Source organism: Glycine soja, chromosome 19, assembly GCF_004193775.1.
Source record: "Glycine soja cultivar W05 chromosome 19, ASM419377v2, whole genome shotgun sequence".
Classification (NCBI taxonomy): Eukaryota; Viridiplantae; Streptophyta; class Magnoliopsida; order Fabales; family Fabaceae; genus Glycine; species Glycine soja.
Genome location: NC_041020.1, coordinates 46008515 through 46023145, shown reverse-complemented (window position 1 = coordinate 46023145; position 14631 = coordinate 46008515). Strand labels below are relative to the sequence as shown.

The window sequence follows — 14631 nt, the reverse complement described above, 5'->3', positions numbered from 1 at the left end:
TTTAAAGTTTATTTGAAGATATTTTAATCAATAAAATCATTGTTACTTTGATTCTAAAGATAAATGATACCTTGATACTTACTTAATTCAGATTGATAAATTTATGTAATCAATAGTTAATAATATTTTATTTTTAAAATTTAAAAATATATATTATATATTACACACAATAATAATAATAATAAATAAGTCAATAAGTTGAAATGTTAAATTTCATGTCTCAATCTAAAACTTAACATGTTTGAATCAAATTTGATTGATTAATTGTAATATGACTTAAACAAATAAATTTTCCAACTAAATTATTTGTGTTAATTTTAATTAATTCAAATTCACGGTCACTAGACCCGCTCACACCCCTAAAATTTAGTTATAGTTCTTTGGTTTATATGCATGATTTAATTGGTAAAAGACCGAAAATGGATGAAAAATCACTCAAATAACAAAATTAGTTTAAATTTAACTTTAATATAAATAATTTCATCTTGAGAAGTTTTCTTTCATTTTATATATAAAAAAAAGTAAAATGCATGTGATTCAAATGTAATGGTCAATATGTTGGAAGGCATCCAACGTCACCATGAAAATGAAAACAATTTTTTTTTGGAAGCACAACATTAGACATTAATTAACACTCATTCAAATACACGTCACTTTATTCTTTTTTAAATTTTTGCTAAAGTTTTATTAAATTTTGTTACAAAAATAAATATTACCCAATTTTTTGTTTTACATTTTACTATTTTATTAATCTATATATATCTTTTATATTTTTTATTATTTGTATATTAGATTTACTTTTTAGTTATTATTTTAAATATCAGAATTTTCAATCTTTGTTGTAATTCTACTACCGTACCTTTTGATCTTCTTCTGTGAATCCATCTTTTGGTCATCTGATCACCTATCCCGATACAAGCACATCATTTCAACATTATACCCAAGTGACTTATATTTTTTTTAATCATCTTTATCATATCTTATAATACCTGACTTTATCCCATCATATATAATACAATATCACGTATCATACTTAGGTCATATGACTCATCTTATAATATATTAATATCTGAAAACAAAACACATAAGATATGATGAAAATCTCTTTTAAGAACCCATATATGTAATTCAGATTATATTTAGAAAGGCCATTACTAACATTTGCTTTGGTCATACGACCTCAAAACCTAGAGAAAATTGAAACAATTACATTTTTTTTGTTTTTTAATATTTTTTTGTCATTAGACTTGTGGGCCAGTCTATTAATTTGCAAACTAAATAAGCTAAACGCAAACTACACACACAAAAAAAAATCATTTAATGAGTTAACTTGATCATATCTTCGGTAAAAAAAAAAAAAACCTTAGTCATATATATTTAGATTCTAACTAAAATGAATCGAGCTAAACTAATTGAAATGCTTGCATTCTCCGTATACACCCAATAATTACCAAATTTTTTAAAGGAAATAATTATCAAAATGTTGTTACCATATACTTTATGCTCATGGACCATATATAATTTTATTAAAAATACTATTTTGTTTATAATTATCTTATGCATTGTTTACTTTATTTTAATTATAGTTATAATTTAAATAAGAGACAATCAATCCTTTTTACAAAAAATCTTTCATTTTCATGGTTTAAGATTTTATTTTCAAATCTTAAATCATTTTTATAAACATGGAATTACGTTTTAATATTATTTTATTTCACTTTCAAGCATAAAAGTACTTCTTAAATACTAATTTAATAATAAAAACTATCTAAAAGAATTTTGATGAATAAAAAATAATAAAGTAATACTACTTGCTTAATATTCATATCTTATTTGTGATTAAATCCTCACACCCCCTTTGTAGGTAGATAGTAGAAACCATTGGCACCATCTTTGAAGGGTATGTAAGAGCAACTAAATTTCTAATTTTACGAAACTGAGTAGAATAGTAAAAGTAAAATTGTACGGTTAAAGAGAAGAGTTGGTATTAAATGGAAGGGAATGAGCTTGTGGCGTTTCACCACAAAAAAAAAAAAAAACCGATTTTTCCTTCAAAATTAAACTTTCAATCGCAAGCGATGTTCTTTCAGAATCCAACATTTTAGATCTCAACACCCGATGTCGGTAAGTTTTGATCTTTCTGCAATTTCTTTCAAAACAACCAAAAATTATATATGAAACTTTAATGGGTTGTGTGATCATAGAGACTCAACTCAACTGGGATGCATTTTGAGAAATTAGGTTGTGAAAACTTCTATTATTGCCCTTGTGCAACACTGTAATTTCATGTTTGGCATTTGATTTTATAATTGATGGTGATGAATGATGATATCTGGAATCCTGATTTATGAAATATGTCTTCAATATCGCGAATTAGATGCTAAAATATTTTTCTTGTTTAATAGTAGTCACTCACCGGATTGTAATAAAACAATGAATTTAAAACTTAAAAGTGTTTTCAAGGATATCAAAGAGTATACAATGATGATTTATCCTCAAACTTGTTATGTCTAGATATTATCAAGCATGGACATGCCTACCATTGATGTGGACCTTGGGCCTGAAAAGCTTGAAGATGAGAAACAGGGAGGTCCCTTGTTGCATTGTGATCTTTGTGATACAGAAGTAGTTCACAAGTTGGCTCAAATGTTCCTTCCAGGTCTAGCCAGTGCTTGTGTTGATAACACATCGGGAGATCTCTTCAAGACTCCGGGTTCAGTGGCTGTTGATTTGAGGAAGGAAATGATAGAGTATGTTACCCAAAGAAGTGAATCATTTGTTGCTGAGTCTGTTATCTTGGAAGGTGGTCCAGACGGTGAAGAATCAGACCATCCTTTTGATATCATTTCTGATTTCGTTGATGACTTTGTGAGTTCAAAGAGGAATCTGTTTAGTCGAGTTTCGGGATGGTTGCTGAGTGAAAAGAGGGAAGACAGAATAGATGATTTTGTTCAAGAGATGGAAATGAATGGGTTTTGGACACTTGACAGGAGAGAAACAATTGCAGAAACTTTGCTCAAGAATGTTGACTTTGAGAACTCATATCATTGCAACATGAGTTTTAATTCTGCTGAAGAACTTGTCAATCATGTTGATAACTGCAACTTTAGAACTATGATATGTGAAAATGAGGGATGCAATTCCAGATTTTGTGCAGCTCATTTGAAGAATCATGATTCAACTTGTCCTTTCAAGATAATTCCATGTGAACAGAAGTGTTCTGATTGCATTATGAGACGTGAGATGGATAGGCATTGTATAACTATTTGTCCAATGAAGCTTGTAAATTGTCCTTTTTATGTTGTGGGTTGTAGGTCAGCTGTTGCACAATGTATGATTGAAAAACATCGTTTAGATGACGTTCATTCTCACTTGTGGCACTTACTTAAAGGCATCTACAAGCAAGCATATGGGGATGATCTTAAACGACGAGTGGAGCAAATTGTACAGGTCAGTCTGTGTAAATAATAAACACTGTTTTTTATATAGCTAAAATAGCCTAAAACGTTTTCAGTGAAATTTAGTATTTTTTGTCCATAATTGAAAGTTTAAGTATAAACACAACTTTTAGTTTTAAAAAAAATATGAACTCTGATTTCATAACATTAAAAGATATTTTTGTTTTAACGATTCAGGTGGCCCTATTAATAGAGGTAGAGGAAAATGGAGAAAAACTATAGGTAAAACCATTCAGAAGGATTTAGAGATCAATGGTTTATCTATGAACATGATTCATGATAGAACAATCTAGCATTGCTTGATCCATGTAGCTGAACCCATCTAGTAGGAAAAGTTTGTTGTATTAAGGGTATAATACAATAGGGGTATTTTATGTCATTTATGAATGAGGGTATAATGCAAGGAAATCATTGTCATTAGATAAAATCAAGAGTGTATCAATGAGAAAAGTATTGGAAGTGTGCCCCTACTCCTTTTTTCCACAAAAATTTTCCTTTTTGTTATTTATTTAGAGATCCTGAAAATTTTCATGCTTAGGCCTTTAATTTTCAATCATCCATGTAATTTACATACATGCTAATAAATTTTATCACTGGTTGTGATCTGTGCCTATTTCCATGGCCAAATTGGCTAGTGGCACCACCTAATTAATGTTAAAAGATTGTATTTAAATAAGTTGTATTTTTATGAATTCTACATTAATTGATGTTTACAATATAATTTGTGCTTGCTTTCTATCCAGTTTGTATACAGTAGTTTTATACAAAAGATTTTATTTTTTCCCAACATAATTTAATTGATATAATGAAAATTTCACTTTTTTAAAAAAAAAAATCATGTTGATGTTGTTTTAGACATTTATTTTTCATGTTCGAATAAAGTTTACTTCCGCTATTAGAGAGAACATTGTAGAGAAATATGGATATCCATATTTTTCATTATGTGTTTCAAATTAAGCAATAGGTTTTTGCATTACCTGTTGATCATCCCCATACAACAGCATTAACATTTGTGATTACATGTTTTGTTCGTTTTAATAATTTGATTTAGTGATATGTTGGACCGTAAGTTTAAAAGTTATATTTTAATTTGTCATGACATTGTCATTTATAGCATGTTGGCAATCTAATGCCCATAACATTGCCATTTAGAAAGACTGATCTACCTAGTAGGATAATGTTTTTGTTGTTGGATTGTCATTATGTATGAATCATAATGGGCATTGGATAGGCATCAAGAAGGTGCTAGAGCTGATATACTTAAGGCATTATCTTAATTTGATTTAAAGATCTGACTTTTTATTGGATTGTTTAAGAAAATACTTTGATAGCATTTGGCATGTCAACAAAATGAAATGGAATGGTTCAGTTCCCCAGTTTCAGCTGTTTTAGTAGAATCAAAATGTACTACTTTTTAACCCCATGCCTGTGGCTCCATTTTGTTTTATTTTTAAAATACATTAAACATAAAAAAGAACTCACATGTCACTTTCTGTCCCATTCTAATGTCTACTAAACATTTCCCGTCAATTGCCACATGGACATTCCTCCTCAAGAAAACATAATGCTCCGAAAGGTTATTCGGCTAATTTTGTGTTTGTAGGTATTAAAGATTTATGAGGTCATTTGCTCCCTTTGCTTTTCCTTTCATAAACATAATAAAAGTGGACGGGATCTTTTGGTCTCTGTAATATTGTGTAGTTTTTAAAGATATTATCCCAACCAAGGGTTTGAGGCAATGAATTTGCTTTTATCCCTGAGTTGATTGGCTAAGTCTGTGTCTTCAAGTCATCCATTGATGGAGACATTGAATTGTTGGTTTTTTATCACCAATTACCATTTATTTTCCCTATTATTTGGGAAATGATACTTTATTTCTTTGTTATAATGAGTGTTTGAATTTTTCGTTTTGTGTGATGATAGGCATCATCAAGCAGCCGTTTAGCAGAGGCTCGGGATGTTAGATCTTTAAACTTCATTGTCAAGGACATTGAAGCTAAGTTAGGACCTTTCAAAGTGAGTGTTTTGGAGAAAAATAATGCAGAGATTGTTACCAAGAATGACGAAGGGGAAGCTGGTGACACTGAAAAGAGCATGAAGGCTTCAGATATGGTCAATTCACCAGATAAAGCTGAATTGAGTGACATGAAAAATATGAATAATGCAAAGAGTACTACCAAGAATGAAGATAGGGAACCTGTTCCTGTTGAAAATAAAGGTTGTGAAGAGATGGCACAAACTTCAAACACGACAAATTTATCTGATAAAACTGAAGTTGGCCTCCCGAATGATGAGAACAAAGATGCTGCAGCTAGTGAATTAAAAATCAAGGGGGACGAAGAGCACACTCAAACACATAAGGAAAAATTATCAAATGAAGAAGTTAGTGCCCCAGATGAGGGCAGTGCAGAGAATATCATCAAAAGCAAATGTAATGAAGACAATAAATTTGAAGATAAAGACAACGAACAAAGCATACAAAATTCAAAAATGGAAACCAAGGGTGGTTTAGAGAATAATGTTAAGAACAAAGATGGTGACTTAAAAAAGAGCGCACAGACTTCAGACGGGTAAAATTTATCTGATGAAGGGTATAGTGTGAATAGTAATATCAATGAACAGACAGATATAGTGAAGACTTTTATTTAGACTTCCAATAGTGTTCTTGTGCTGAATCTCTCTCTTTACATACAGAAAAGGATTTCAATTTTGCTGTAACTGACGACATGTGCTGATTTTTCTTTATGTTTAAGCTCTAATATCATTCATTGGGTGCCCTTATCTTTTCCTTTCTCATGGTTACTTCCCCTTTCTCGTGCAGTTTTTTTTTTTTTTCATTTAACATTTGCTGGGAAAACAAATAATTTGCTCTTAGTGTTATTTTGTGGGCTACACCATCTGAAAGGGAGGGTCTATGTATTTATTTATTTATTATAAGTGATTATATTCAGACAACCATTATTTACAAATGCCCCAACAACAATTATGGATAATTTTTAATAAATAATCTTTTAATTAAACAATTATGGATATCCTTTACTCATTATCCGTCAAATAATCAAATCTCAAATAAAATTATAATTTTATTTAGAATAAATATTCATTTTCGTTCTTAAATTTGTTATGTGTCGATAGTTAGGTTCTTAAAAGATAAAAAATTAAAATTTTATTTTCAAATTTGCAAAAAATATAATAAATTATTCCTATTGTTATTTTTGACTATTAACTCAAATGACTTTCAACATGATACTATGATGAATGACACTTGTCACAAGTTATCTAAGTGATTCTAGCATGTGGTTCTACACATATTAATAACATATAAGATAATAGCTTGATTTGGGTAAAATATTTGGTTTGAAATCTTATAAAATTTTATTAGTAATGTCCTAGATTTAAGGCTTATTATTGTGATGTCAACACTCATAAATTAGTTTTCTATTTATAGTATAATTTAAATGATAGTATTGCAAAAAAAAAATATAAGGAGAGAATATGATAATGTTTGTTAATAATTTCATATAACATGAGACTTAATTAAAAATTTAAAAGTGACTTAAAAACCTTTAAATGGTTAAATTGATAAATTAAAATAATAAGAAATTGTTAAATTTATAGATCAAATCAAAATAAATATTTGACAAGTGATAAATACATGTATAACATGTTACAATCACATAAATGATATATGATAATAATGTGAATGATACTCTATTATTTTTGGTTATCACTTCATTAAAAGTGTCACCTAAATACAATCGTTTATGTTACCGAAAAAATAAATTAACATAACTTATGATACTTTTTTATACATTCAAGAATAAAATTTCAATTTTATCTTCGAGTCCCTATGCATGCCTAACAAATTCAAACAAATAAAATAAATAATTATCCTTTTGTTAACTGACACTAATAACGATGTTGAAACGCATTGTAACCCTTGGCAATTTGTTTCGAGGTTGGTAAGACGGTGAAATCCGAACCCCTCCATCAAAGTGAAGAAAAGAGAAGTAGGCTCTACGGTTTTCGCGAGTAAGTGTGGGTCAGAATTCAAAATCCGAATCAGCAACTCCAATTCAAAACCGGTTATCCGAATCGAAATTTATAAAAGTACCAAATCCTCTGTGACTGCTAGTTAATCAGAGAGAGTAGTGAGCCAAAGCCGGGAAGTTAAACTTGGTTGCATGCGAAGAGCAAGAAATATGAGACCAAACATCGTTTCTGAGGTAATCTCCGATCCATTTCCCTATTTTCTTCGATCATCGTTTCGTTTCTGTCACAATTTTGAGGTGCGATGCAAACACACTTCTCACTCAGCGTAGTAGCTGAACTGATCATCCTTGTTTCTGGTCTGAGATCTCGAAGTGTGTCTATTATAATTTCGGTCATTGTTTCACTTTCAGTCCCGTTCTGTTCGATTCGTGTCTGTCAAATAAAACGAAACAACCTTTACAGCTCAATTTATAGTTTGCTATGTTTCTATTTGGTATTTGCTGATTATACTAAGTATTTTTATAGAATGGTTAGGTAGAGATTTTCCTTCGTTGATGTTATTGTGATTAATTGTGCTTGGTTGCTTAATTGACACAGGCCGGGTTGCCTACTAGGATGAGTCAATGGTGGGAAAGCATTCCGTTTCTCACTTCTGCAGTGGTGGTTGTCTGTGGAATCATTTACTTGGTTTGTCTTTTGGTTGGATATGATTCCTTCAACGAGGTTTGCTTCTTGCCGTCTGCGGTTGTTTCGCGGTTTCAAGGTATATTTCTTTGGACAAAACTTACACAGTTCTTTAGGTGCAATTACTGTTTTTCAGTTAGAATTGGAGTTTAATTTCAATAATCCATGAAATCCTTTAATGCAAATCTATATATTATGCGGATTTCTGAAGTGAAACTCCATTTTTTATTGGAAAACAAAACATCAAGAACCAAGAAACTGTATCTAAGATTTTTCCTATTTTCTTCTTCGAATTGAATTATATCGTTCAATCAATGTAGTTAATTGTCTGGACAAGCTTGAACAAACATTGTAATGCAGAAAACTAAACCCATTCATATGTTGAATTTGATTCTAGCAGGTGCTATTAACTTGGTTAGTTGGTTTGAAAGCTGCTTGCTATATCTTAGAACTATCTTTTCTAAATATTGTTGAAAGTTGAAACTTGTGCTTTTGGTCTTGTTTTCCTTGTAGCAGTTGCTTTCTTTTTGTGGTTGTCAGGTGGCACTTCTCAGAATCATTTGTTTTTTGACTTGCAGTTTACCGGATTTATACCTCCATTCTTTTCCACGGTTCACTGCTTCATGTTGTCTTCAACATGATGGCTTTAGTTCCCTTGGGCTCTGAGCTGGAGAGGATCATGGGCTCAGTTCGCTTGCTTTATGTCATTATTTTGGTGGCTACAAGCAATGCCATATTCCATGTTCTCATAGCACTGCTGGTGGCACACAATCCTTTACTTACATATGATTACCTCATGAATGAGTGTGCGATAGGCTTCTCAGGAGTTCTGTTTTCAATGATTGTTATAGAGACAAGCCTGAGTGGAGTTCAATCGAGGAGGTTGGCTATATAAATATTACTGTTGTGCGGGAAATTCACCACTGTTGGGAAAATGCAATTTAATATGTCAATCACCTTTTTCTTCAAGATAATTTTGCAGAAACCATGTTTTGGAAGCTGTTCAAGATGCTGAAATAGTAACATTGTTTAATAGTTTTTTTCAGAAATGATGTTAATAATTATTTTGTGAAAGCTATCTCCAATCACATTTATTCTGTTTTATTAGTACACTTTTGCCAACCAGTTCACTGTGCAATGATTTCTTAACTGGTTTTTACTAAAAAGGCAATATACATTTAATAGATGTGCTATGTTACATTATGTATCATTAATCGGTAAGGGTTCACTAATTTAGTAACTTTTTCTATTCATTCTGCAGTGTGTTTGGATTGTTTAATGTGCCTGCCAAGTGGTGAGTATGACTTTTTATTGAACTTATTTCTTGATTTTTATCTTGATAATTCCCTTTTGTGATAATTGGACATATTATGTTTAGGTATGCATTCTTTTTGTTGGTAGTGTTCCAGCTTCTCATGCAAAATGTCTCACTTCTTGGGCACCTTTGTGGCATTTTATCTGGGTTTGCATGTTAGATTTCACTTTTTTTCCTTCTCTGGTTGTTTATTTTTTATTTTTGCAAAAAAAAAATTGAGCAATTATCTCTTTTTTGATGATGTTATGCTTAATGTTTCAGATACATATGGCTTGTTTAATTTCCTCATACCTGGGACATCTTTTTATTCTTCCATTGAATCCTCCTCTTGGCTTGTAAGTATTTTTCTGGAATAGGCTTTGGTAGTGCACCAAGATGGGAAAAGTTTTAGTTGCTAGTTACATGATATTATTAAGTTCAATGTCCAAGGTTCCTTTTAAAAAAAAGCATATTTATATGTTAAATTTTTTTCTTAACTGCATATTGACTCAATTAACCGCTGGATTGGTTGATGTATTTGATTTCGACAATTCTCCCCTTTTTTTTGGTTGGGTGGGGGCTAAATGAATTCACAAAATGGATTGATGTGCTGAACAGGCTGTGATTGACTGGAATGTGAACGAATATTTTTGTTTATATCTTGGTAACTTCTTTTATTGCTAGATATTCATTCTATGAAAATACATGCATATATATCTCATGTGGACTTTTACTAGTGTATATGCTTGTTCTCTTGACTTTCAGTCATCATGTGTGAGACGTCCAAAATTTATTGTTTGCACTGGTGGAAATCCTTCGGGTTATATTCCTACACAGACAAGCCAAAATTCAACAACCAGGTAAATACTAAATACTGTGGTTTTCACACAAAACCATACTGATGGTGCTAGGTATCTACTAATCTACATTTTCAAATCTATACTTCTATGGGGTAGTGGATTACTTTCTGGAAATATTTGGAGGAACCTATCATCATTTATGCCTCAAAGGGAAGTGTCTGCTCAGGTACGTGTGCCATCTTGTCTTATGAGTACTTTTGGTGGACTCTGAAATAATCTTGTACATGTTTTGCTGGTGTGCTAACCATTTTTTGTTTTTCTCATAATGTGAACAAATGCAACGAAATTGTTGTGTAATACTCATTCATGACAAGTGTACATGGACCCCTTATATGTGATCTGTTGATCTTTGAATCTAATCAAATTCTGTAGGATTAATTTAATACAAGTTTGTTAGTTAGTACCCTGGTTATCTTGCACCAATATGTGAAAAATGCAATGAATAATTATTGTGTGCATTTAGGTGCAAGTGTAAATATTGTGCTTGCATGTAGTCATTTAAAATTGTCAGATTTTTTTGACCTGGGATGATTTTTTTTTTTATATGAATTAATCTTTTATCTGCAACTCATTTATTTTTTTTAAAACATTATGTTGCATTCATTAGATTCATCAATACATCCATCATCCATAGCCCATAGGACTGTGGCATCAGCAAATGGTGTAAGAAAAAAAAGTTTATGTGCCCTTCTTATCTTTGAAAGTTCATTATTGGGAATATGAAATGTTACATAACATGATTTTGCCCTGTTCAAGTTGAATGATATATTGGGCCAATTTGTTACAAATTTAAAAGAAGTGATTATTTTACATAATAATCTAGTGATGATTTTTTTTTTTTTTTGAAAAAGCAGAATCTAATTTATTTTTGTTTGCCATCATTAAAATCAATATTTTAAAAGATGCAGCTGATTTTGTGAGAAACTATTCAAAATAACTTCTAATTTTGATCAGATTTTAGATTCTTTTGGCTTTTGATTATGTTGAAATTTGAAAAGCTAAAACAAATTGATAAAAAACTAAAAGAAGTGATTATTTTTTTTAAAAAAGAAATGATTCTTTTACAAAAGAAGTTGTAACAAATGGGCTCATTATCTTTCCATTTCAAGCTGTTTATATTAACTGGCTTTGAATCTATTGATTCCCTGATGCTTAACGACAGCAGTTTTGATCGAGTAGTCAGTTAGTTGGTAAATTGAGATTATGTCAAATTGAATTGAGAAGTTTAAATTTCATATTATTATATTATATCCCTGCCTTAATGCCAGTCATTTGTTTATTAGTTTCGTTCATGTATTCATGTCTATATTCTTTGTGAGCTGAAGGCTTCAATCTATAGGCATTTGATTGTATTATGTGATACCTTGCAGTCAACAGAGGATATTAGGTTCCCCGGGAGGGGAAGGACCCTTGGTGCCGTTCAAGGTCAAACTGCTTCTCATCTCCATTCAGATTCAAACCTTCAAGCTAGACTTTTGGAGGATAGCAGTCCCAATAGTCCTTTAGATTCATCCACTCCTAGTAATACTCAACAGTTGTCAGAAGGAAGGTATGGGAGATAGTTTTGAGCATAATTGATAACTGATGGTGGTTGCTAAGTAGAAGTAAAATTTTAATATGCTTACCACAATCATCTTTTCTTTTGAAGTTTGAACCTGTTATAATACCTACAATATTATGCATAGACTGATAAAATTCATAGTTTTAAATGGGTTCCCTGTTTGGCATGTAACAATAAGCTTATGTGGTCAGTCAAGTTGATCCATCTAGCCTGAATTAGTTCATGCAACACATATTGGTGCAATTATGTATAATAAATTTACAACTGAAAAAACGTAAGAATGATAGTATATTTATCTAGTTTAACTTATAAAATACTTAACACGATTTTAATTGTAAGCTATTTTAAATCTTCTTTTGGCATAAATATGTATTAACATTTGTAGAGTTGTAATAAAATGTTCCATAAATAATTCAACTTATATGTCCATAATTATTGGACACCCAGATATATTCATAATGCATGTCTAACCTATAAGCTTATAGCATCTACAGAATAAGAAATACATATACGAGATTCTTTATAACCCATTGTCCATGAATCTAGTAATATTAACGAAGGGTTCATTGAGTTGTAGATAGGTTGTTTTTATAATCATTGTTTCACTTAAACTTATTCAGTGGTACCAGTAACTTAGTTTTATTGTGTTGCCTGTTTAACAAACATGTCATGTTTTGGCTAGGAACTAGACACAAACAAGGTCTTACTGTTGGTATAACTGGAAATGGAAATTACACAAAGTATGATCATTAATATCAAAGGGTAGTATATGTGCATGGATTTTTTATTTAAGTTAAATTGTTATATTTCAATAGGATTACAATTATATTATTCAGAAGTTTGTGTTTCTGTATGAATGGCGTTCACTTAGTTTTCTAATTCAATTTAGGCATTCAGTTGACGATGTAGCTACAGCAGCTGCTGGTGTTCCACAGAATCAGGTTGCTTTACATACATACATACCGTGGTTGAAACTTTCTTGTTTTCTTTTGGTTAATCTGGATGGTTAATATTTGCCATTTCCCCCCCTATAAATGCAGGGTGCAGTTGTTTCGGAAGAAAGGATTAAAAAACTTGTATCAATGGGCTTTGATAGGGTAAAAACCAGTTTCCTTATTTTTTCTATGGTCTGAAAATGGCTTGAAACTTTTTAAAACTTTCCTGTTTGTCCTTGACTCCTTGCATATTATGCTTGCTCATCTGAGAATGGTTTTCTCATTCAAACAGATCCAGTGTTTAAAGTTATTGTTGTTTGATCTCCTTATGTGTCCTTCTCTCCTATTTCTTATTGGTCTCATGAAGAAGATCAATTTATTTTTTAACTTAATTATTTCTGGGGGAGGAGTGATGTGTGTGTGTTTGAGAGAGAGAGAGTGGAGTCTAGCTGAACAAGTCAAAGTATTTTTTGATAAGTGATATCTGTCATAAAATATCTCCTACATAAAATTATTTTCTCAGATGCTGTGCACGGTGAGATATCATTGTGGTGCTTGTGCACCAAATATAGATTAAAACCTACAGCTTAGTTATATATTTTTTATGCATTTGTTTTGGGCTGGTTTCAGACGCAGGTGGAAGTGGCGCTGGCTGCTGCTGATGGTGATCTCAATGTGGCAGTGGAAATACTCATGAGCCAGCAGGTCCTAGTTGATCATTTCTTTATTTATAATCTATAATTTTTCACATTTATTTATTTGTTTTCATGATTCTCTTTTTGTGAAAAATTCTTGGGCTTATCTCATTTGCAGGGTTGAAAAAGAAAGCTTCTCTTGGATTCTCAACGCGACCTCACTGACACTGTTAATTGAGTATGTCATGGCGCTTTGTTCAATCAGTGTCTCTGTTTAATCTTTGGACTACCACTAACAATTCGCACACACCTGATAGCCATGCTAACGCCAATTAGCAGAATTGAACATATGTAAATGATACAAGCAATGTTTAGGAATATGATGTTAGTTGAAGAAATAGTAAACATTTTGTTTAGCTTGATTTTTTCCCACTTGAACTTGTTTATACATACATATATAGAGAATGCCTCTAATGCCATACAATTTCTAGATCATTACTTAGTGTTGCCGTTTGCAGAAAGATAAGACATCTGGGGTTACAACTTAATGTTTGACTTTGAATTAAAAAAAAAAAAGATGATGCTAACGAGGATAAAAATCCAACCTTTGATAAAAATTTATCACTTGCACCTTATTTGAGCCAAAAATGATAATAATGTCTTTTGTAAAAATCCTAAGCCTACTTTAATCATCTCCTACCTTGTTTTAGGGTTTAAGAGAGCATAAGGGTTTTAGTCATTATATGTCCCTAATTTGGGGGAGAGTTAAGGTAAAAAATTGTCTCAGGAAGGTAAAACAGTACACAATGAGGCACCCTCCAAAAGCTTGCAAGCCCAAAGTTTAAAAAAAGGGCAAAAAATAAATAAGTGTTATAAGTGTTTTAAAAAAAGGGCAAAAAATAAATAGGTGCCATAAGTGCTGTTAAAAAAAACAATAAATTGATGCTGAAAAATAAATAAGCCTAGCCAGAATAAGTGGAAGTTTTTCTAGGTTAAATGCTCTCTTATAATTCTAATTTTTGAAATCCTAGAAAAATCATATATTTGATTAGTCCATATGACATTACAAGCCAATAAAAGTCCTTAGTGATCTACAAGTGTAAGCATGATAACTTTAACTAAGATGAAGTGCAAAATTGGGAACATTACAAGTCGTAGAATTTTAAACACTCACCCAAGACACTTGTGTGTAGAGAGAAATACTAAAGCCT

The 14631-nt window shown here is 31.3% G+C and overlaps 2 protein-coding genes across 2 annotated transcripts; both read left to right on the top strand.

The window, feature by feature from the left end:
* The first annotated feature begins 1980 nt into the window (after positions 1-1980).
* On the top strand, positions 1981-6246 carry LOC114400712. The gene is made up of 3 exons (XM_028363308.1): positions 1981-2124; positions 2515-3450; positions 5382-6246. The coding sequence occupies exons 1-3, from the start codon at positions 2119-2121 to the stop codon at positions 6030-6032; spliced, it is 1593 nt and encodes a 530-aa protein (XP_028219109.1). The 5' UTR covers positions 1981-2118; the 3' UTR covers positions 6033-6246.
* A 1130-nt stretch (positions 6247-7376) lies between these two features.
* Positions 7377-13918, top strand: LOC114400671 (rhomboid-like protein 15). The gene is made up of 13 exons (XM_028363241.1): positions 7377-7684; positions 8049-8214; positions 8714-9017; positions 9397-9429; positions 9514-9605; positions 9712-9785; positions 10195-10289; positions 10386-10455; positions 11660-11838; positions 12740-12791; positions 12891-12947; positions 13416-13490; positions 13599-13918. The coding sequence occupies exons 1-13, from the start codon at positions 7643-7645 to the stop codon at positions 13602-13604; spliced, it is 1245 nt and encodes a 414-aa protein (XP_028219042.1). The 5' UTR covers positions 7377-7642; the 3' UTR covers positions 13605-13918.
* Positions 13919-14631: the final 713 nt, after the last annotated feature.